This window comes from Ambystoma mexicanum, chromosome 1q, assembly GCF_040938575.1.
Source record: "Ambystoma mexicanum isolate Mex_15411 chromosome 1q, UKY_AmexF1_1, whole genome shotgun sequence".
NCBI classification, from domain to species: domain Eukaryota; kingdom Metazoa; phylum Chordata; class Amphibia; order Caudata; family Ambystomatidae; genus Ambystoma; species Ambystoma mexicanum.
In genome coordinates, this window is record NC_090922.1 from 914,128,403 (window position 1) to 914,151,670 (window position 23,268).

General features: G+C 40.8%; 1 protein-coding gene across 4 annotated transcripts in view; it reads left to right on the forward strand.

The window, feature by feature from the left end:
- COL11A1 (collagen type XI alpha 1 chain) overlaps nucleotides 1-23,268 on the forward strand; it is a 381,664-nt gene that overhangs the window by 252,978 nt on the left and 105,418 nt on the right. For all 4 annotated transcript variants that reach the window (XM_069641554.1, XM_069641555.1, XM_069641557.1 and 1 more), the window contains 5 exons: nucleotides 6,370-6,423; nucleotides 7,542-7,649; nucleotides 7,873-7,962; nucleotides 9,383-9,436; nucleotides 22,481-22,588. In XM_069641554.1, coding sequence (XP_069497655.1) covers nucleotides 6,370-6,423; nucleotides 7,542-7,649; nucleotides 7,873-7,962; nucleotides 9,383-9,436; nucleotides 22,481-22,588 — 414 coding nt within the window. The remainder of the gene's footprint in view (nucleotides 1-6,369; nucleotides 6,424-7,541; nucleotides 7,650-7,872; nucleotides 7,963-9,382; nucleotides 9,437-22,480; nucleotides 22,589-23,268) is intronic.

Genomic DNA, 23,268 nt, shown 5'->3' on the forward strand with positions numbered 1-23,268 from the left:
ACTTAGTTCATTAACAATTTAAGTAGCACTGGTGCAAATGTTGCACAGTAACTTGCACGGGGGCTAATGCCATTTTCCAAGCACAAATTGGATTTGTGATTGCACAGTTGAGGCCAAATTAAAGAAATGTGTGTAAGGTTTCTGCAATCTCTCCCCTGACTAGCAATGTGGCCCCAAGCAGGCTTATATGCAGGGAGTCCCAGGAATCAAAGTAATGGTCCATCCTCTGAAATTGCCCCCATTTCCCTCTGGTTCTCCTAGCTTGAAAGGAGTAAAACCTGATCAACCTTCGAGGAGAACTCTAAACCTGCAGCCAAGAACATGTTATTTGGTTTTAGGCGAATGTGTTTACAGGCAACCCATTGTCAAAAGGTCCACTCCTATTGGGTGTCTCTCAAATCGTCACACATTCCAATAGTTGCCCCTTTTATATGGCTCGCCATTTGCTTTGATAACATTTTGGGCCTGATTCATAAAAGCGGTTTTCAATGTAAAATGCTTTGTAAATCAGGCCCTTTGTATTCACCTGACAAGCTGCAAGACCATTTTGTTTGATGCTTTTGAGCGATTTCAATAGCAGTTTGAGTGCAAAGGGCAACACCACCCTGAGTGTTCTACATTTAATATAATACAGGTTCACATTGAGAAATGAGACAGACAGATTTGGAGCCACGCGGCAAAGGACAAAGGATTTACACACATGTTGGGGCTATCCCATGTTAAAACATTTGTGTAAATCAGGCCTAACGTGCTCTGTTCAAAGAGTTGAACTACATGTAAATTAATGCATTACACTAAGACACTTACTATAAGTCCAGTTTAACCAAAATAGGGTAGGGTATTTAGGAGTTCAAGTGGATCTGTTAGCTTTTTTGCTATTACTTGTGACATAATGTGTCACGTGCGACCCCTTGGAGAACTGTGTGTCAAATAAATTGGGATCGCCGCTGCATCCTGGCAAATTCGGTGTTGTAAATGATTAAGGGCATTTCATGTTATAGCCGTTCCTATAGCTCCAATGAAATCCAAATAATGCTAAAAGATAGATACACTGAAGAAAGATATCCTCAAGTACATAATGATTCCAGGATGTCTGCAGAAGTTGCAAAACCAAACACATCGCAATCGGATATCTTTAGATGGCAAATGCAGTCTCGTACTTTCATCTCTATTCCTAATTACAAGACTCTGAGCTTGGACATTTTTATAGGCAAACTTATAAAAATGCCATGATAAAAGCAGGGCCCTAAACGATTGGAATGCCTTGAACTCTAACAAATCATGCCTTTGGAAATCATGACCAGAATGTTAACATGCTCTACAAATGCAATCCTTGTTTGTGTTTCTGATTTTGCTACTGATAAATTGAGAAACCGCTATGCAGTAGGAGGCGCCATTAGTCGTTAATGAGCAAGCGAGCAATTGGGCAATCGCGGCGGCGCCCTGTGATATGACACTCACTGTGTGACTGTGCTGCAGAAGGTCACTATCATTTATTGCTGAATGCACATTTATGCTAATGGTAACACTCATGCTTTATTATATGCATTTGCTGTCCACAATATATTATTCATCTGCTTTAATGTGCTTTAGATGCATTTAATTTGGAGGCCTTTCAACATTTTAACTGAGTGGACTGGCACCTGCATGCTCTCCATATTTAATTCCCATGGCGTGCTCATGTGTGCATATTTGAACGATAATCATTGCATAATGCAAAACACTTGCTGCTACGCAAAATCATGTGCCCTGGCAGAGGCGTTGCTGGGGGTGGGGGGCTAAGGGGACTATAGCCCCTGGTCTTTTGGTTGTAGCCCCGGATAGAATCTCAGGAGCTACAACCACAAGATTAGCTAGCCACCAGTCCCGACAGTTCCGACATTAGTGTAGCGCCCAGTCTTTTCCAGACCTAGCAACGCCCCTGTGCCCTGGTAAGATTGGAACTCCAAAATGCCTTAGTGGGATGCACCCACATCCTTCTAAATGCCATACTACAAGGTTGGAATTGCCAGCTAATTAATGCATGTTTTCAGGTTGCCTTTAGTGCAGTCACTCCAGGCAGCTCACTCTTGCCTTTAGTGGGCCAAGAAGGTAGAGCACTGCCTTGACTGAAGCAAGAAACACACCCATGTTGACAGAGTAGTGAGGATTTCAACGTCTTGGTCTTACATGCTCTTGCCTCGGGGAGTTCACAATGTTGAAAGTTCACAGTGATCGAGCATGATGTTCCATTTTAGAGCCTCTACACAGGCATTGTCATTCCTAGGAGAGCATCACATGGCAATAGTGTAATCACTGGGAAGATGTCCATGCATCCCCACTGCACAGTATGTGCTGCAGAGGAATAGGGTTTACTTCACATGAAAGTGCTGCGCTAGGGAGGCACCGGGCCTGATTCACATAATTCTTCTCACTTTGTGAGTGAGGCACAACGTCTGTTGTTGCTGACTCCCCCCAACCCTGCATGGAGTCCGTTCCTCTGATTGGGAGGTGAAAGGCACACGCTTCCTGTACCTTAATCAGTTCTTTAGGTTTCTGGAATGAGAGTAGGTTGTTCCACTTCAGCAAATGAACCCTAGATGGGTGGAGTGCCCCACTCTGTGTCACTGCCCTGGCTGGCATAGTACTTGTTCATCATTTATTAAGCCGAACTTTGAACGTGGCTTAAAAGCTGATAGATATTAATAATGGTAGAGATGTTCAGATGTTTATGAAAACAGAAACACAAGAGTAGACCCCACTGGGATTACCTCTACCAGTTAAAAATGAAAGTTCACAGACAACTGTTGAACATTAGCTGCTAACCTTTAGTAGGTCATATTCGGATGTGGGCCCAATACCAGCATAGCTTAGTTCTGAAGACATTGGGCCTCATTCCGAGGCTGGCGCAAAGGGATACCGGGCACCGTTAAGGACATTGGTGCCGGTAATCCCTTTGCGCCCTATTCCGAGGTCCTTTAGCGGGTCCCTTCCTTAACGCCTGGTTTTACCAGGCGTTATGGACGGGGCTCGTTAAGGGACTTCAGAGCTAATAACGGTACCGCAATTTGCGGTACCGTTATTAGCGCCTTCCCATTGAGCCCTATGGGGGCTGAAATGGGAATGGCTTTTTCAATGGGGACGTACCGGTCCCGCAAAGGTTGGAATAGACCGGTAAGTCCCCATTGAACGAGGGCGGACTCGGTACCGGTATTGGAGGTAGTCATGGCGCTAATATTGCCATGACTACCTCCAACCTCGCAATGAGGCCCATTGACATTTTCACTCAGTTAATGTCATATGTTACAAGTGTCAGATTTCTAAACAACAAATAGAATATTGGAAGCAATCATGTATAGCATTATATCGACCAATCCAAATGGCAGAATTAGAGGACCCGTTTGTCAGCCTTTGTCTGGCTACTGTGTTAAGAATGGATCACATGCATCGGGGGAAAAAATACACGAGTTGACCTTAAAATCCTTTGACAAAACAAGGCTAACGTCTTGAAGTACTTAGCCATGTTAATTGAGCACCATATTTTCTGTCACCACAGTTTCCCATACATCTGCTATAAGCTACCTAACATTGTCCTTTCATGTACACGCTTGCACCACTGCATGTTCAAATCATCTCTGAATAATGGTTTAGGAATCATATGTGCGGCTTCCCTTAAAGGAACGCTACTGTGTGATGTCCTCTCGGAGAGCCCATCATTATTCAGAATGGAACTCTGTAGTATGTCTGTGATGCAAATGTTAAAATCTGAATTGTTTCACATTTAAACTATTTGTATCCATGCAAATTGCTAACAGATCATTTTTTGCTTTCCATTGCGAGTGGCAAGTCATCGGCTTCTACCTTTAGAGATGGTTTGTGCCGCTGTTTATGTACAATCTCACAGTTTAAGTTCTGCTTGACTGCAACATGCCGCCATCCTAACCTTATTACTTCCAGCCAGATGAATCGCTTCGGTTAATTCCGCTTTGCAGGAGCTACTCATGCTTTAGCTCACTCGATCGCAATGTACAAAATCACTGTTACTTGTCTCTGCGTCTTGGCAGGTAAGTATAAGGAAGACATTATGACAAAAAGCCCACATTCTATGAAATGTTGCATTGTGTTATTCAGATGTACCCAAACATCATAGACTACTGAAAATAAATATGTCTGTAAGTCATTAAAGGAAAAGTAATGACTAAGGAGAAATCCTAAAGAACCCAAACAGTGCATGCATAAGCTTGAACACATCATCACAGAAAAGTCAATACAGGCACATGTAGGGAACGCTGTTCCCTGTTGATGGCAGACACATGGGCAGTATAACAGGGCTATCCATGCAGGCAAGGAATACATTCCCCACATTTGCCTGTAATGGAATTAATTTGAAGTGTATTTGTCCATGCCATTAACGATAGATCACATCATGTACAACATGAAAAAATAATAACTTGTTGTCAGGCAATAGCTTTCTAAGTGGTGATGTGTTAGCGGGTTAATTGGGCATTTCCATGATCTACTAGTAAATGTCACCCTCCATTGTGCCATTACCTGAAAGTTAGTTAAATATGGATGCTTTGTATAGACAGTGTGTGCCCATCAGTGGCCATTTTGCACACTGGAAATGATGCACTAGAGCAGGGATCAGCAACCTAAGCCTCCCCAGGTGTGCTGGACTATGAATTCCATGATTCCTCATCATTGTATATGCTGCCCATGGCTGCTGGCATTTGTTGTCCCAAACACCTGAAGAACAAATGCTTCAAACCCTACAAAACAGTATAATAAATATTGAAGGGAGATCATTGGGTATTTTCATGGCTTACTTACACTGGCAATGTGTCCTATGACATTGTTATATTGCACAGTCTAGTACTTCATTGGGGCGTGTTATAGTTATCGTGTACCTTGAAAATTGGGTACGTGCCAAAACACTTAAATAGCTTCTTCCAAAATGATTTTCTTTATTTTTAAAAAGCTGGATAAATAAAATATGGGCTGCATACAGTGGTACATTAGAAGCATATATAATCTTTTCCATAATGAAATATTCAATGTATTCAAGTGGAATTAAAGAAGACACTTGGCTGATTCACAAACGTTTTTCAGTGGGATTTCCCATTCAAAAATGATTTGTGAATCAGGCCTGCTGACTATCATCCATGATCAAAATAACCTTAGAAAAAGCTACAAGCACCACTTGTAAACAACATCCTAGCCACTGTGTCACTTTTCACACTGTAACCAAGAATTTACCTGCAAAGTGAATGTGATACTTTTTTACAAACCTGTAAGTGTGGGTGGTTGCAGTCTAACTCCTGTTCGGTGGATGCACAGGTTCCTTGCGGCCTTCCACAACCCGATTTACAGAGTGTTTTTGAATGCCACTTTCCCATTCAAAAATGCTTTTGTCAATAAGGCCCCCTGAGTATTGCATATCTATGCATACATTGGTTAATAATATTCAATCTAACCCCATCTTTCTGAGCAAAGGACAATAGACAATAACTACTGGGTTAGGCCTTCCACTTCATTAATTTATGAATCACAATTTTCAATTCATAAGCACACATTTCCATACATGATACCTGTAATTGAAAACGTGTTTCTTCGAATGTATCTTTGTACAGTGTAAATTGTACAATAGCTCTAATTTCCAAGCATGTCCATTTTATAGAATTCTTTGGAAAAGGCCATTTAATAATATTTTCGTGTAATCACCTTAATTTCATCAATGTACAATAGTCTTTCTTAAACGTTTATTTGTAAAACAAAAATGATATTGTTGGCATAGTAATGATCATTGCTTTACATATTACACTATTTGCATATTTTAGTAGCCCAGGGCAGGCATCACCATACTGTTATCAGAACCTAAGGACATTTAAAGAGTTCAAATACCCAAACCATTTTAAATGTGATGGGTGTCAAAAAATGCCCCCACACCTGATTTACAAAGTGTTTTTCAATTGTATTGCACCATTGTAAAATGCTTTTGTAAATCAGCCCTGTTTCGTTTTTACAGTGGTTTCATAGATATTTGATCCCAGTTGAAATGATTATCGTCCCTAATTATTCCCACTGTGCAAAATCAGTTTCGCAAAATGCACATGGGTACACTGTTAAAAAAAGGAAAGCACATGTTTTTACAATCCCACTTTTTCAAATGCTATATTTTCATTATTGTCCCTCATCTTTCATCTAAAACCCCTTCATTAAAGAGGTGGAAAATTGCCAGGATCCTAATTTGATTAAACGAGGAATGAGATAAAGTTTCTTTGCTTCAGGGTTTGCATGGGATCCTGAGATGTTGATTTATATGGAACACTGTTTCATCTGTTTTGAGGTACACATCTCTGAATCTAATTATCTTTGTTCTTCAACCATCAGGGTTTCCAAGGCAAAACTGGCCCTCCAGGCCCAGGTGGTGTTGTTGGTCCTCAGGTATGTCTATATGTTATGTTATGTTGATTTATACTGTGCACCGCTACCACCCACGGGCAGTCTCCAAGTGCTCATGCAAGACTGTGCAGAATTAAGAAGGGTGTACTTGAATGATCAAAGCACGTTTCAAATTCTATTTGCTTTAATACATTACTGCAATAATCAAACCACAGATATTTCCAAAGGATCCTGGAATAATCCAGTATTATTCACCTGCAGAATACAAGTATTATGTTTTTCTGCTTTCTATTTTTTCATTGAATATGTCACTTGACAGAGAGCACAGGCACACAAGACCGCTCCGGTGTGTTTGTGTTCTTGCAGTAGAATCGACATTCTTAACTTTATTTTGTATGTACACATTTAGAAAATTAAATTGTTGCATAGCATTTGGCCAGTTCCATGTTATTACCTCCTGAAATGAACAAGTGTGAGTTTTCCCATTCAGTGAACAGCTGCTGACAAGTGAATACAATTCAGTAACAATGACAGTAATCATTCTCATCGTTAATTTCAGCTGAATTGGATCCTTCATTTCTGATCATTAAATTCTAGCAATCCCACAAAAGCTAACGTTCAATTTGCAAACATGTTTTATAACACACATCTAGATATCTAGTTAATACATTGTGAAATAGTGGTTCATTATTTTTTGATAATTGGATTCCACCCCCATTTCTTTCTCAAATTCCATATTTAGTTCATCATACACAATACACAATCATCATCATTGCCTTTGACAATCAATCTGGTTGACTATTTCACTAATGATTAGTTGCGTAACTTAAACATATAAGAGCAACTTATATTATTTATTTGTATGGGTTTCTATCATTTTATCGTTGTATATTCAGAGACATTATTATTTTTTTTCTAAGGTGGATTTTAACATGGCATGTTCTGACGTTCGTTCTTTGCAAATTTTTCTGTCTACTAGTCAAACATCACTGTTTCTTGTCATACAGTATTCATCATGTTTAAGACAACATGGTTCTTACTTAAAAACAGTTATAAATGAATATGACCATCATTATAGCACCCTGGATGGTGCACAGTGCAGTAGATTAAGGGACATGTGGCCATATCTACTAACCTTTGAGTCTATCTTTTGTGTTTAGGGCCCCACTGGTGAAACTGGACCAATAGGTGAAAGAGGTCATCCCGGGCCACCTGGCCCACCTGGTGAGCAAGGTCTACCTGGATCTGCAGGAAAAGAAGGTGCCAAGGTACGGTCTTATGTAGTATGAAATTCAAGAGCAATAATAAGGTTTTGGTGGATTAAGGGTTTTCTCTCTTTTTTACTGTCGTTATGAACAGCTTCGTACAGAAAATGTGTTTTTGTATGTATTACTTATTTAAATCTACTGTGACCTAATAGATGTTCCATAACTTATCTTTGTCATGCATTTTTGATACCATCACATAATCACATTTTCTTTATGGTGCTAGGGTGACCCAGGCCCTCAAGGTGTCTCTGGAAAAGATGGCCCTGCCGGTCTTCGTGGCTTCCCAGGAGAAAGAGGTCTGCCAGGAGCTCAGGTATACATGAGTAAAGGAATGCATTCATTGTCTTGGAAACACAATTCCTTCCACCACAGTTCATTCAAACATAGGCCCAATATTCTTATACACCTGCAGAAGGACAGTAATCATTTTAGCAAACAATCCTAAACCAATCAAAATCAAAGGCAGCATAATTGTAGCAAACATAGTACATTCTGAACAACAGATGTGTTGCCAGCAATACATTTAAAGGAAGCATTTTGTGAATTAAACGTCTTAAACTAAGTCAGGTGTTTTCATGTATGATCATCCACAAGCTTCTAATACAGTGGGTGTTCCATTTGTATAAATGCTTTCACTTAACACTTCTAAGTGCAGGTCTACTCAAAATAAATTCAGGCTTGCCTTTGAATAACCATCTATGGAAGGTATGACTATATTTTTCTTTTTAAGATTTTCTCTCAAGCAGAAATGGCCTCTTGAGAGAATGTGTACTCGTTAAATGCATTTTTACTGGGGACTGTCAGAGTTGTCGACATGTAAAAATGAAAGGCAAGCTTTCATGCCCAGTTAATGTCCTTAGTATTATATTATTTTATAACTTCGTTTAAAACTAGGTGTCTTCTCAGAAAGTAACTCTGGCTATGTTGTATTTTCTTTGGGTAGACAGTCCAACCTCCAACCTTCATTCGACCAGCATAACATCCTATACACCATATAGATGTGTGCTGTCTAATTCAATACTTAAATATGATATTTTGTTCAGTGTATTATAATTTCACTCATTTTCATAATAATGTCACTATACATGAAAACCCAATACCTTTTAATTATTGTAAAAACATCACACTGAAATCTGTCCAACCACAATTCATGTTAGTTAAAGCTATGAATATATTTTTGGTTAGACTGAGATCGGTACATTTCTACAACCTACGTTGCTGGGTAGCCCAGTTGCAATATGTCAAGTTAATGTTTTGTGAATTGCAGTGTTTCACTCATATGGAATAATAAAAAATCCATGTTGAAAATGTCCTTGAATAGTCAAAATCAGCATTTCATGCAAATGTAAATTATAAATAGACAGGCAGCATATTCTCCGCACATTGTTATTGAATTTATGCATTCTACTCCTGAACATTACAACAGAGTGCGGTTGTAATTAGGGAAATATCCTACATCTTATTTAATGAAATGCAATGAGATTAACCTTAATCTTAAAAACAACCACTGTTATGAACAGGCAACAAATACAGGAATTCTGATTATCGACAAAGGAGTGTACTCTTTTCCCAAACACCAGTAAACATGGAAGAAAAAAACAACCAGAAAGCAAACTATGCAGAATAATGTTAATGATTTCTGACATTCATTGTTTGTGTGCTGCATGCATTCATAATTCATGCAAAAAATTATCAATTTTAAATGTTCAAATCTATTTGCCTTTATTTTGCAGGGTGCCGGCGGACTCAAAGGAGGAGAAGGTCCACAGGGTCCACCTGGTCCACTTGTAAGTAATACCAGCTTTTTGTTCTCTCTCCCAATTAACAGATTGTCCCTGCTCCTAATGAATGTTGGTGAAGAGCTGCCCCTAAAATAACATACAGTATGCATTCATAGCATCAACTCAACTCATCTCTCGACACATGGAGTCAAAGGTCTCTAGAAGCCAACTACTATAAGGGATCATTGACATTTGGTGTACACATGCATTGTTAAATGCTCTTACAGAATTTCTCAGCTCACCATCGGCTACTGACACATTGATACACTATGCATAGCAGGTCTAGTACATCAGCCTCTTTAGTTTTTACGAAGAAGTGTCTGTTCAGTAGATTCTTCATTTCTATGCCAAATCTCCTTCACCTGTGAGACCCCCTGCACTTTTTGTTGGGCAGCTGTTTTTTTATCAGTCTCCTGAGTGAGCGGGAGCCTTTCTCCCACTCACTCATCCTTTTACTTTGTATATGGGAACCCTTGTTCATTACATTTGTACTCTATGTTTTGGTGTCAAACACCTTTTGTGCGGTGCTACTGTGAGCCCTTTGTTCCCAATGGGTAGAGGGACACATTTGATCCTTTCTACATTTTATATTTTGAAATCAGCACACCTCACCTTATGTGGAGTGATGAGGGGTTACATAATATACCATTTCTGCCCGCTCCTGTAAAACTTCTGTTACCGTGGCAAGCATACCTGAATGGCTGGTGACAATCAACGTGTTGTACTGACTTTTGTGTTCACAGCCCTGGTAAAACACTAATACACAGAAAGGTCAGCATTGACTGAAAAATTGTGGTATCTTTCTTTTTTGTGTGTTTGTCCTTTTATGGTCCTTCTTCTGCCATGTTGGTTGTGAGAGGTCCTGGTTTGACTTGTGTCTTCAGCACAAATCCCTCGGGAAGCATAACAAGTCTCCAGAGTGTCTGTGAAGACAGAAAACGAGGAAGGAGTCTGAAACTTCTCAACCCTTTGTCTTCTGCCATGTCTGCCTGGAACCAGTTCTAACTTGGAGGCTGGCTTCCCTGGAAGGACAGCCACCCCCAAAGTTTGAATGTAGCATGCATGCTGATTGACTGGGTTCTGTGATAAATGGTCTAGATCATGAAGCTGAAGACAAGTTGACCACTGGAACAGAAGAACTGAAGATGAAGAAGACCAGAGACGCCTGCAGCCTCTTCCAGTAACCGGTGAAGTGACTGCTGCTGTCCTGACCCTATTTTCGAATCAACAAGAAAACTCTGAAGAGGAGGAGGTTTATAATGAACTGGTAGTTGGCCAGGTCATCTCGGTCTAGGGTCGGTATTTTCACAAAAGGTCATATGATACCACTCTTCAGTATGTCTGGGCATGTCCCTTCAATGAAGGAAGCATTAATAATGCTGAAGAGTGTGTTGATTGTTGGTACCATCAATTGTTTAATGATGGACACTGGGATGATATCATCAGAGTAGTAGATATGTTTGAGAGAGACAAGTCTTTTTATAAGGCCCGGGAAAAGAGAGCAAAGAATTTAGCCAAGAGTGGAACACTGCTGCTGCTCTGACACTATCTTGTCTCGAAGACTGATATTCTGCATACCTATATGTAGTGCCAATGGAATCTGATAACCTGCTGCCGTTGTCCCCCATAAAGAGGGGAATGACTGGATGATGTGTTCTACAGCCCTACAACCCAGTACCTGCCTTATTTTGTCCAGACTTACCTAACCAACTCACCATGCCCTGGGGATATGCCAACTTCAATTGAGTCAAAGCAGTCATGCTTTACTTTAATCAGTCCTGTGCATCTCATGGGTTACCAGACGTGTGAATCCTAAAATCGACCAGGACCAAAATCTACAAATAAACTACCACTGAACACATTTACCCTGGACCTCCTCCACCTGTACCAGAGGCATGAGTAGTTGTTCCCAATGGCCATTACTTACCCATGGTTGTTGCTTTTTCAAGTCAGAGTTCTGGAGCCAATATGGCATACCGTTCCTGGTGCCCCTTTGTTCTCGTAGGGATCCAACAGGCGTAAAGTATTATCCATGCAATTACCCATACCTGAACAAGGGCAGTGGAGTTCAGGTCTAGAATTACTTCCTGGGCACCCCTCTGTGAGTAGGAATTGAGAGTTGCACCATCCTTGTTAAACGTTCCCTTTGTGGCAAATCTTTTAGCGAAAGAATGCGTGCCATTTTTGAAAGAACATACCAATTAGCTTTTACCCAATTTTTCTTTATGTGTACTTTGTGACTGCCTTAACCCCTTTCCAAGAAATTACATATGAGCTGGTCCCACTTGAACACTGAACTGGTTAGATAAAACCTCTTAAGCATTTAAGGTTTACCTTATAATTATAAGTTGCATGGTATTGACTGCATACCCGTGTTCACCCTTCCATTTTAGCTTGACCAATATTGTTTGTGCGTTGCACTGCACTGTGTGAATGCAAAAGGGTGGGGTTAGCCACTTTTTTGTGTTAACTAGCTTTGTATGTATACATTTAGTTTTGGGATTGCCTAGTGAATAGTAGTATTGACTTACCTTTGTGCTAAACAATAAATGGAATATGTTTAAACATTTGCAATGACAGACCATTACTTGTCAATTCTATCTTTTCTTAACTAAACTCACCACCAAACCCTTGATCCCCTAAGTCTAAGTCTCTTGGATCACTCTTTGCTACTTTGAGAAAGTTTGGTTTGACCAAAGTGTGGAAACATCTTGTAGATTGGCTAGCTTTGCTTTGCTAAACCACACACCAGTTTTGGTTCTGAAAACCCCTCCTAACACTTACCACTGGAAAAGGCTTACTCCAGAGTCGTTTGACATAGCTCGCTCATTTTACAGGAAAACAGAGACAAACACAAAGGATAAAGGCTACAACCAAGTTGTCATAGGACAAACTGACACATCGAGGGGTCCCATCGTGGAGGCTGGGGGAACAGCACTGAGGGAAGGGTATTCTCTAATGCAAATACGAGTGATGATGTCTCTTTGATCAACGTCATTGCAGATCAATTCACAGAATTGTGCCCTAAAATAACCCTTCACATGTAAGATTATTAACACTTGAATTTGTTTAGCTTAATAGATCTTTGCCATATTCTATCATGGGAAAAATTCAACAGTACTCAGTGGTATTTTAAATTATTTACAATAATTCTCAATGGAAAGCATAGTCAGCATTTACACGCGATTAGTATACAAACTGTGTCTGTGTCGTACACCAAGCACTCCAGAAGCAGACATTCGAAAGATTATTTAAAATTAAAGCCTTCGGGGTTTGACTTCCAGCTACTTACAACACTATAAACACAATAGTTGGCATGCTTTTTGAGGCTGGGAAACAGGTTGAAAAAGAGAGTAAATAGCTCACCAGCAAAAACATATATTTTAAAAAGAAAACACACTGCTGCTTCAAACAAGGATCCTAGTCTTTAACCGGGGGAAGATAATAAGGTAAAACATTTACACTGGTGAGCAAATAAATGTGAGAAAGAGTCTGTAAAACCAGCTGAAAGCAAGCCTCCATAACTGGTCACATTTCCCTGATGTTCCTTCTCAATCAAATTAATAACTTGGGACCGTGATTGCTCTCCTTGCCAGGCACAACCGACCCAGGGTCAAGTCACTTCTGTGATACAGTACTGATGATTTAAGCCCATCACATGTCTAATCCTCGTCTGGTCAATGTGTTTCATGCTGACTGCTGCAACTGGCCCCACTGAGCACATGTATTGCCACAGTACATGGGTTATTTAATGCACACACCCAGGGATGCATTCGGAAAAAAGGTGACATCTACAGTTTACATTAGTACTATGTCTATCGTGATTAGGAAGCATTCTGAGCAATACCACCTGTTAAGATAGCCTCTGAGATTCAGAGAGTCCACCCAATGCTGATGAATAAGGAAAGACTTTAATGTCTGGCCATACTATATCAAGGTAATGTGACGGAGCAGTAAGGATTAGAGTTAGGAGAGTGTGATAGTGGTGAAAGGTTCAATTAAGCACACACACAGCACTCTTCATAACACAAAAGCAGACAGTATACAAATACATATATATTTCTTTAGGCATTGGACAACTCTTGCCAATAAAAAATCACTGGTAAATAAAATCTCTAAATATACACTAGTACAATGTGTGCATTCACAGTTGGGTGCTCTAGCTGGAGAGCATCAACACTTTACTTTAAACACAGTAATATCAGAATTATTAGAGCCGGGTATAATTGTTAAGTAGAATTCCCACCTTGTGTGATATTCTCCTCACCTGGTGATTCCCCCAGCACGTTTTGCTTGACCATTGGGTTTTTTCTGACTGGAGTAAGTGGGAACCTTTTTCCCCACTCTGTAACCATTTTCACACTTCTCCTGTAACTTTCTAGTTACATTAACAAATCCATCGTAGTAGCTGGTCACAGTGGATATTTTACGACCATTTTTGTCAAACTTACATCACAGGCTGTATTTGGCCAGATCTGGGGAGTGGTGAATTAGGAATTTCGCTTTTAAGCAAGGACATCCCTTTTCTTTAGGGAAGTTTGGGGTTGGCATGAAAAATAGGTGTACTCATTTACTTTAAATAGCTATGTGGGTCATTACGAGGTTGGAGGTAGCCATGGCGCTATTAGCGCCATGGCTACCCCCTTACCGCATCCGGGTTCCCTGAATGGGGAATTACCGGGCTATTCCAACCATGGAGGACCCAGTATTTCCCCATTCAGGGAACCCATCCCCATTCGAGCCCCCATAGGGCTCAATGGGAATGGGGGCCATGCTAACAACGGGCCCGTTACTAACGGGCCCGTTGTTAGCATGCTGGTCCTTTAGCGGCTTCCAATAAGGCTGCCTGGTAAAAAGAGTCGCCCTTAGCGGGACCCGCTAAAGGACCTCGTAATGCGGCGGTAAGGGTTTAATGGAACCGGCACCTTTACCGGCACTGTTAACCCCTTACCTCCAACCTCGTAATGACCCCCTATAACTTGAATTAGCACTAGGAAAGAAGGCAGAGTTGTCTAACTCCCCTGAGTTCCCCCTGTGTCAAAATGGTTCCTATCTTCTTTTTTCACCAATGGTTTGTTCTTTCTTGGTTCTTCATATGCTGTGCTGGGTGGGCAAGGCCCTTGTCTGTCTTTGGTCTTTGCGCGGTTCTTTTGTGAAGCCTGCCCAAAGACGCCAGTGTGTTTGCAAGGACAGGAAACTTGGAGGTCACTGAAAATCCTAACATCTTTGTTCTCCAGTGTGACTGCTTGGATTTTGTCCACACTGGGTGTATGACTGTCCCTGGGGGACAACCACCACCCATGTTTGAATAGATGCATGCATATTGAGTGGCTGCATTCATGGATCCAAGACAAGTGTCTTGCAAGAGTTGATCACTGGAAGATCCATTCCCTAGAGGAGAAGAAGAAGGACATATGCAGCAACGTCCAGACAGCCAAAACCATCTGAGTGATTGTTGCTGCTTCAACCCACTTTTCCAAACAATAGGGAAGCTCCAGACTGAATGACTTCCTCCCATAGACTGGTGGGATCACCCAGTCTGAAGACAACATCCATTTTGGGCCAACCCTCGATGAGCTTCTGCACCTGCAATTTGCCAATACCTTGGGACCTGCGACCATTGTGCGGTGCATAGCCTTCTGAAGATTGAATCCTCCTAAAACTTTGGTGCAGTCCTTCCAAACCTCCAGAGGCAAGATTCTGTTCACTGAAGTCTCCTCTTCGAAGTATGGACCGAGAGAGCACGCTGAATTTACTGTTTTTCACTGGTGCTTTGAAAAGGACAACAAAACCACAGAACTGAGAAGAATCCATTGCTTAGAGCCTCTCCTCTCGACTACTGTTGCAAGATCAATTCCAGTTTCCCCACTTTTTGAATTAGGAATTATTTTGTCTGTCTGACCAAGAATTCGGTGACCAGGCCTGCTGCTCCTCTATCACTGGAGTATCGTGCTACATCCTCTTCTTCACATGTAAGGTACTGTGAGACTCTTGGCAGAGAGTACCTAGAGTTGCTTTGATGATCCTATGTTGCTGGAGAGCTGATTCATGTGTTTGGGATTTTGCCCAGAACTAACAACTGTGTGCCTACAGGAAGCCTTCTCTGAAGTCCCTGAACCCTTTCCCCCAAACAAAGTGTTACTTACTTGCTACAAGTCTTCTTCTGGAACCCCAGACTCTTTACAGCTGGTGCCTTGCTTGTTTTCCCTCCTAATCCGACTTTGACACATTCAAAGTGCTTTTACTTGCGTTGAGTTGCTAAGATCTGTTCTACAAGTTGTGTAAAGTAATGTCAACTACCAGAAATACCATTCTGTGATTGTTGGTTGATGAACATTTTTGTTAACCTGAAGCAACTATTTCCCTTACCTGACTTCTTTACTATTGAAGTGAGTTACATCTGCAAATGTCTTACTGTAGAAATGTATAAAGGGTCTCTTACTACCTGACTTGAAAAGTGAACATAACATTGCCTAATATGTTTAATACATAATATTCATACATAACTGCAAGTGTGTAAATGTCATTTTGGCTGTTTGTGTGCTCAAAGGTCTTTGTACTCTACTACAGCCCTTCTCCCTCCTAGCCTAAACATGGATGCTCAGCCATAGCTACCAAATCATTCACGAAGTTAAGGCCTATACTAAGGGTTGGAGCCCTGTACACTAAATGGAGAGTCTTCTCCAGTCCTACCATAGGTGGACTTTAGTAAAACTCCCTAACAATTATAGTAAAACAAGTGAAGAAAAAGACATATGTAAGTAATATACCCATCTGAGAACTAATAATTAAAATAGAGTAATTTCAAAGTCATATATAAATAGGGTTCTGCAAGTTTAAGTACTTCCCTTGCTAGAGGAGATGGGGCCTAGTGCCCTTAAAGTCAGAAGACACAATTACAATCTTTTCAGTGTGTAAGGAGTCTTTTGGGTAGACTGAGCTGAACAAGTGTCAACAAAGCCAACAGGCAGTTTGTGTATTTCTTAAAAGCAAGATGAAAGGAAGAAAAGGTCTTAGGAGGTTATTGTTCAATCCCACCACCTTAGGGGAAGTTGAGTGGGGATACTTGACCAGAACTCCACTGATCACAGTCTGGCAAGGGAGAGGTAGTGTTAGTACTTAGTACCTGTTAAACACGTATGGGGCTGTGGGGCAGGTATCATAACCCATTCCCTGTACTCTGATTTTTTCAGCAACAATTCCTGGTGCTCCTGAATCCACTGAGACCTCTTACCTCTTGTCTTGGTTCTATTGGGAGAGGCCCAGTGGTTGCAGGTGCAGAGAGATCACTTTTGGCTTTGGGCTTTAGGTCTAGCTAGCCATTGCTTCTGTGCTCTGGTGAGACGGTTCCTGGCAGCAGAAATCTGGATGATCCTGGCATGATGAAGAAAGGACCAGCACATTGTCAAGGACCTTGGAGGACCACGAGGACACAAAGAAGATGGGATACAGCAATGAAGGTGAATGTTGTGGGGGAAAAAAGCTGGTCCTGCAAGGCCTCCTTCATTCTGGAGAGCTGCAGCTGCATGGATAGGCCTCTTGTTCCATAAATAGATGACCTGCGAAGACCCAGGTCTGAACTCTGGAGGGGGACCAATGTAGCAAGGTAGCCGAGGCAGGAGCTGATCAGTCCACAGAATGATCATAGGACACCTCTGAAGGCTTCCAATTGGCAGGATTCTGAGGCAAGTGTCAAGCCCGGTTAATCCCACTGATTTACGGATTGAAGACCAATGAAGCCATTCTGTATATCATCAAAGGAGCAGGGCTTCACCCGGACGGTTGTAGAAGACAATGCTGATTCACTAAAACAATGAGTTCTGGGTAATTATGTCATCTTTCAAGGGGTCTTGTCTCCAACAATAATCTTCTGAACAGCTGAAGAAGTCCTCCTTGTATCCCAAATTTGAGCTGAAGTCGCTCATTGAGCCTATCAGTGGTAAGGATCTACAGCATATTTAAACTGGCTGGGACTGTACAAACATGGATACATCTTCACAGCAACAGACACACTTTGGCCAGTATGTGTAATGGGTTTAGACATGCCTATACCCCACATACCGCCACTTTGCCTGGGAAAGTTAAGGGAGTGCCTGGAAATAATTCTTACCATATTTGACAAATCTTGCACTGAGAAGACAGTAAGATTTCAAAAATAAAAGCTGGCCAAAGGATAAGGCACCGTTTTGTGGCTGGCACTGCCATATTAGAGTATATGGTACTCTAAAACCCATCAATCAGTAAAATGCAAAAGCTCATGTGAGAATGTAAAAAAGAACGTGGACGAAAAATATCCACTGCCACCAGCACATCCTTGACACATTATGCAAGCAGTAGTAATGCTTAAAAACAAAAGAAGTTGTTATTTGTAAAGATATATTGAGAGACCACCCTTAACATGGAAAGTCCCCCCAATTAACGTGCCACACAATAGATCATTTAATTTGTTTAAGTTAGCTCTGTCTATGACTCATATTGAGAGACATAGATCTCTTGCCCAGGGCCACCAACAAGCCAAGAACCAGCCTGGGGTACAGAAAGAATAGGTATTTATTCAATAATAGGTTCAATTAATATTTACACTAAATGATACATACGCCACCTTCTTTATAGCACAAAACAACGCTTCACTACAAAACTCACTTTTGGAAATGTTTTACTATTGTCTCAGGAACATGGAACACAGGCCAAAGTAACAGTTCAAACGTCTTGTCCCACAAACCCCTCTGTCAAAATTAACCAATACCGTGCAACATTACCAGATCATGAGCATTTGCAATCCTGGATAAGGTTTAGATTCAAAACAACTGCAACTGTTTCTGTGTTCAAAAGCAAATTCACACATGCAGTACTTTGTAGGTATAATTTCCCTGTGCACTCACAAATGCTAACAGTTTTGAAATAACCACCAACTTTTGATAAAACTTTGGATTGATAGAACCCTTCTCCTTCTTCACCCAAATGCAATCTTTCTTCGATCAGGGTCACTTTCTCCCTCTCAGAAAAGAGTGCACGTTTTCAATTAGGAATTACACTGGATTTCATTTAACACATCACTTCTCTGCATGGAAGGAAATACCCCAACTTCAGTTCCATTCAGCACACTTAAGCTTAAAGGCCAGATCTGGGGAGTGGTGAGTTAGGAATTTCGTTTTCAAGCAAGGACATCCCTTTTCTTTAGGGAAGTTTGGGGTTGGCATGAAAAATAGGTGTACCCATTTACTTTAAATAACTATGGGGGTCATTATGAGGTTGGAGGTAGCCATGGCGCCATTAGCGCCTGAGACATTTTCAGTTGTAACTTACGTTCTGAAATTCGCTGTGGCAACAAAACCACCTCGGAATAGGCTTTACAATGACCTGAATGAGCTCTGTGAGACTTATCATTGCTGAGAAAATCAATAAAATTAGGTTCTATAGGCAACTCAATGGCAACTAATACATTATTTATTTTTCCATTCATTTCAAAGCTGGTTTCATTTCTGACATTAGCTTTGTTCATCTGTTTTGTGTTTATTTTAGCTTGCTATTACAGTCATGAATCAGTCCTGCAAGTCAGAGTCTGTAGGAACAATCCTTATCTCCAGGTCACATAGTTCACCTTTGCCCTTTCAACATCATGGGACAGTTCTGTAATTTGTCATTTATCATTCCCATCCTAGGCCACATGCATATTGAATTTAAAAACACATATTTTTAATAGTTTCACCCATCAATGGCTGGTTCTGTTGTTCATCCAGTCACATAGCAACCCCACCATGAAACACTTGTGTACGAGCGCATTATAAATACATTATCATATATCATAAATTCTTACTGCTATGGCCTTAAAGAGATTTGACTTTCAGATAGAGAGCAAAGCAGAACTGTAACGGGGAAGGTTGCTTGAGTGTTCTGAATGGAAAGTTAAAGTCATGTCTCTTGCCACTGGACTTAAGGTCATTTTTCAGGAAATAGAAACTTACAGTCATACCTCTAGGAACAGACACTTATATTTGTGAAGGTTACATTTCTCTGGACACAGGAAGCGTTCTATTTATTTTTAATAAAATAGGCTCTTGCCCTCACTGTTCACTTTTCTCATTATCATATTTTCGTTTTGTCAAGGGATCATTTTTTTCCATGTATTTATTTCCAGCTGCAAAATGCACCCACTTTTAGAAAATGCAGTCTCAGTGTTTGCAAAGCCGTGCTTTCCGTGTAGAATCAGCCTTTAATTTTTCCTGGCTTTATCAATGACATACAAGGCCCTTTTAAATTAGTGGCTTTCCCTTGATTTGCACACAACATTTTTAATGTGTCAACTGGAAATGAAATGCTGCCTTTTGTCTGTCAACTCACAATGTGCCTTTGTTTAATTTTCTGCATATTCCTTGCTTCAACTGCAGACAATTCACAAGGTATATTGGCTGTGTTAAAGTTTGGAGGCTGGCTTTCCATGACAAAAAAATATTTCTGCACATTGTGGGCCAACATGGCCTTTCAGTTCATGTCATCCTGGGTCTGTCATTAAACCCCACAGTATACAATATATCACCACTGCATTTCACTGTAAGGTGAAGTTTGCAGTGCAAAACAAACAAGGAATTTCATAGAGGGGTACTCTGTACCCCTGCACTGATAGCCACAAGAACTGATCAGTGCTCCCAAACAAGGCAAGCAAAGCAAAACATATTTACTTACCTTCAAAAGCCAGTCAGGTTGAAAAAAAAATGTTGAGGGGTCCCGTAGATGTTATTGGAGGGAAAGCAGCGAAATGAGAAATCTTTCATTAAACCAAAAATATCAGTCTCTTAGACTAGTTCAACTTATTGTTCCATACATTGTAGCATCTAGTTAGTGTATTGATCTAGCTCCATGTCAGTTATCCTTCTATGGCACTCTCAGACTTCTCTAATATTGTAAATAGCAGCATCATTGCATTAATTGTAGTTGATGATAGTTGGGGATCTACTCGATCAAGAGATGCATTACGATAGCAGTGAAATTGTCTAGAATGCAAAGTCGGATAGAAGTTCTTGAGTTTTGCCTATAACGCTGCTAATAATACAGAATTTAATACCATCAAATTATTAATCAGAAAATGATATCCATGGTTGCAATTTCTACAGATTATCTTGCATTTTATTTTAACCTGGAACTGAAAACCAATTCTCTGATTTTCACTAGTCCAATGAATGCCACTCTTTGAATGGTATATTCGATATTGGTTCACTTGGTGTTATTTATGCGAATCTGCCAGATATGTAAGTGATATGTTATGTTATATAGCTTTTATACTTTACAAGTTGACATCCATGGTGGTCTTGGAGTGCTGTTGGCTTGTTGGGTCCCACCAGAGATTACCATAGAAGAACTAGTGTATTGTGTGTGCATGCGGGGCACATTCTGGAGTAAGAAAACATGTGCATTGAGTGTGTGGGTGGATACGAAGATTTGCTCGAGCAGACCATGGAAAGGAGCAGGCTCAATTGCTGCTGTAGTGTCTTATATGATTGCAGAGGTTTGAACCCCAGAGGGCTATTTCTGTATCCCACCGAGCCTACGGACGAATGTGGGTCTCTCTATGAGGCTCGGGTTTTGCTTACAGAATCAATAAGGATACAATAAGTGAGGGTTTTGAAATTGTAAAACTTGACTACCAGTGTGAATTTACATGCATGAAATAAGGAAGTGCATTCATGGTATTGCGCAGTCATACTTTTTGTTCTATCTTAGAGTGGGAGATGCCTGTACGGGGAAATTCAGGGGTATATTTCCTTAATAAACCAATCTAATTATATTGCAAAGTGGTGAAGTTCCTTTTATGGCTTTGATCCTGAAGAAGGCTGCAGAGAGAGGCTAGTTCCTATTTAGACCAATAGCAGGCATAGGCTGCTAGTTTGGGGTAAGCAAACCCCGGGGAGAAGGTGCCAACTAATTTGTTTGCATGAGAATACTGCTAGTCTGGGTGTAGTGAGCAAAGCAGCCATAAGTGATTCGGACCATAGGAGAGAACAGGCAAGATATGGTATTTAACTGTGTGGCAATCTAATTTATGGACTACCTCTAGATGGCTTCTGCAGGCCCTTTCTGCTTAAGCTTGTTAAAGATAAACCTGGTTATACTTGGTGATGCCTCTTGAACAGGTTTTTAACAGTCCCAGTTAACACAACGTTTTATATTATTCTGATGTGCAGGAGAGATAACCGGAATTTTGATAAACGACCTCAGTATCTGTGTGCAGCAGTTGAATCGGCAAAGTTGTCCCTGTTGGCCTGTAACGCAACAGGAAGTTGACGCCAGGCTCAGTGCACATATCAGACGACATATACAAATGTTTCTAAAAGACTGTTCAATATCTTACTTACCACACTGTGGTGTGATAAAGAAAACCATACTGCAGATTCATGGTGATGTACCCCACGCCCCCACCTGCATGGATGTATTCAAAGGACAGCTGTTGGAAAATGAAGGAAAATACAATATTACCATGTCTCATCATTGCTTAGCAGTTATTCATTGTACTTGCAACACTGATTGTATTGGAATCAATGACATCTGCCACAGCTCTTCACCACATTATTGGGTCTCAAGCATGGGGGCCTACTGAATTCAGTCATTACATAGGCGTGCATGCTCGCCATCGGAGTAAGCAAGATCCATGTTTAGGTCCAATGCCTACGGCAGGTAATCCCTCCTCCTCTCTTACATCATACTGTTTCATGGTTATTGATTGATTGGTTGATTTGCTGATGATTGATTATTGCCACATGCTGTAACAATGTAGATGGAGCCTACTGTCACTCAGAGAGCACATAGGAAGCACTCCAATGTATAACTACTCGGACAGATGGTCCTAAATTCCAGACCACAAAATTGAAAGATTAACATGCGATCATGCACAATAGTTCCCTCTTTCTGTTTTGCCATCTGGATGCTGGTGGCGCTGCTGTCCGAGCATTTGTGGTCATACTATTGAATCAATATAATTTGTGAACATTTGGAAAGTCCTAAGTCTAATTTAAATGAGAATACATGTGTCCCTAAGGATGTGTTTTACTTTCCTAGGGGTCTGCTGGTGAACGAGGAGCTGCGGGAACTGCTGGTCCAATTGGTTTACCTGGTCGCCCAGGTCCTCAAGGTCCACCTGGCCCAGCAGGAGAGAAGGGGGCACCTGTAAGCAATTATAAACCTGTTTGAAACATGATTGATTGACAACCATCTTATTTTCTACATGAATGTTTTTAAATATGGGATTGGGACAGGACCTCAAGGTGATTACGATTGGTAGGGCCTGATGTATTGTGCCATTGTACAAACGTTTGAGAAAAAGGGCTGCAGTGTGCACGGGACTATAGAATGAAGAATTAAAACGCACATTTGGCTGTATTGGCAGAACTGTGGTACCTTTCCACACGTTTTTGCAACCACAATTCTGTTAGCATCAGTGCAAATACACTTGTGGTGCATTTCACTGAGGCTAGTGTCATCGTGCAAGTGTAAACAACGTTTCCGCATATGCAAAATCACTGTGCTACCATCCACATTTCACCCCAGTGTGCAGCCTTTTATCCTTCAGTGTTTTGATTCTGTAGAGCTGGCTGACTAATGATTTGCATTTTATTTTTGAATCATTTGTCGTACAACACCAGTGTTTTTTTTTTTTTTTTTTAGCCCAGCACCAGTTCTCTTCTTCAGCTCTTTTTTGTATTAATTCGTGAAATATGCAGACTGGGAACTGTTCATTAAGTGCTTCAGAGCGCTGGTTACAGATGGTTCAAACTGATTTCCTGTTCACCAGACATTAATATGCGTCAGTCTTGAGCACTGTGATTAAAACCCGAGGCCTTGCAGCT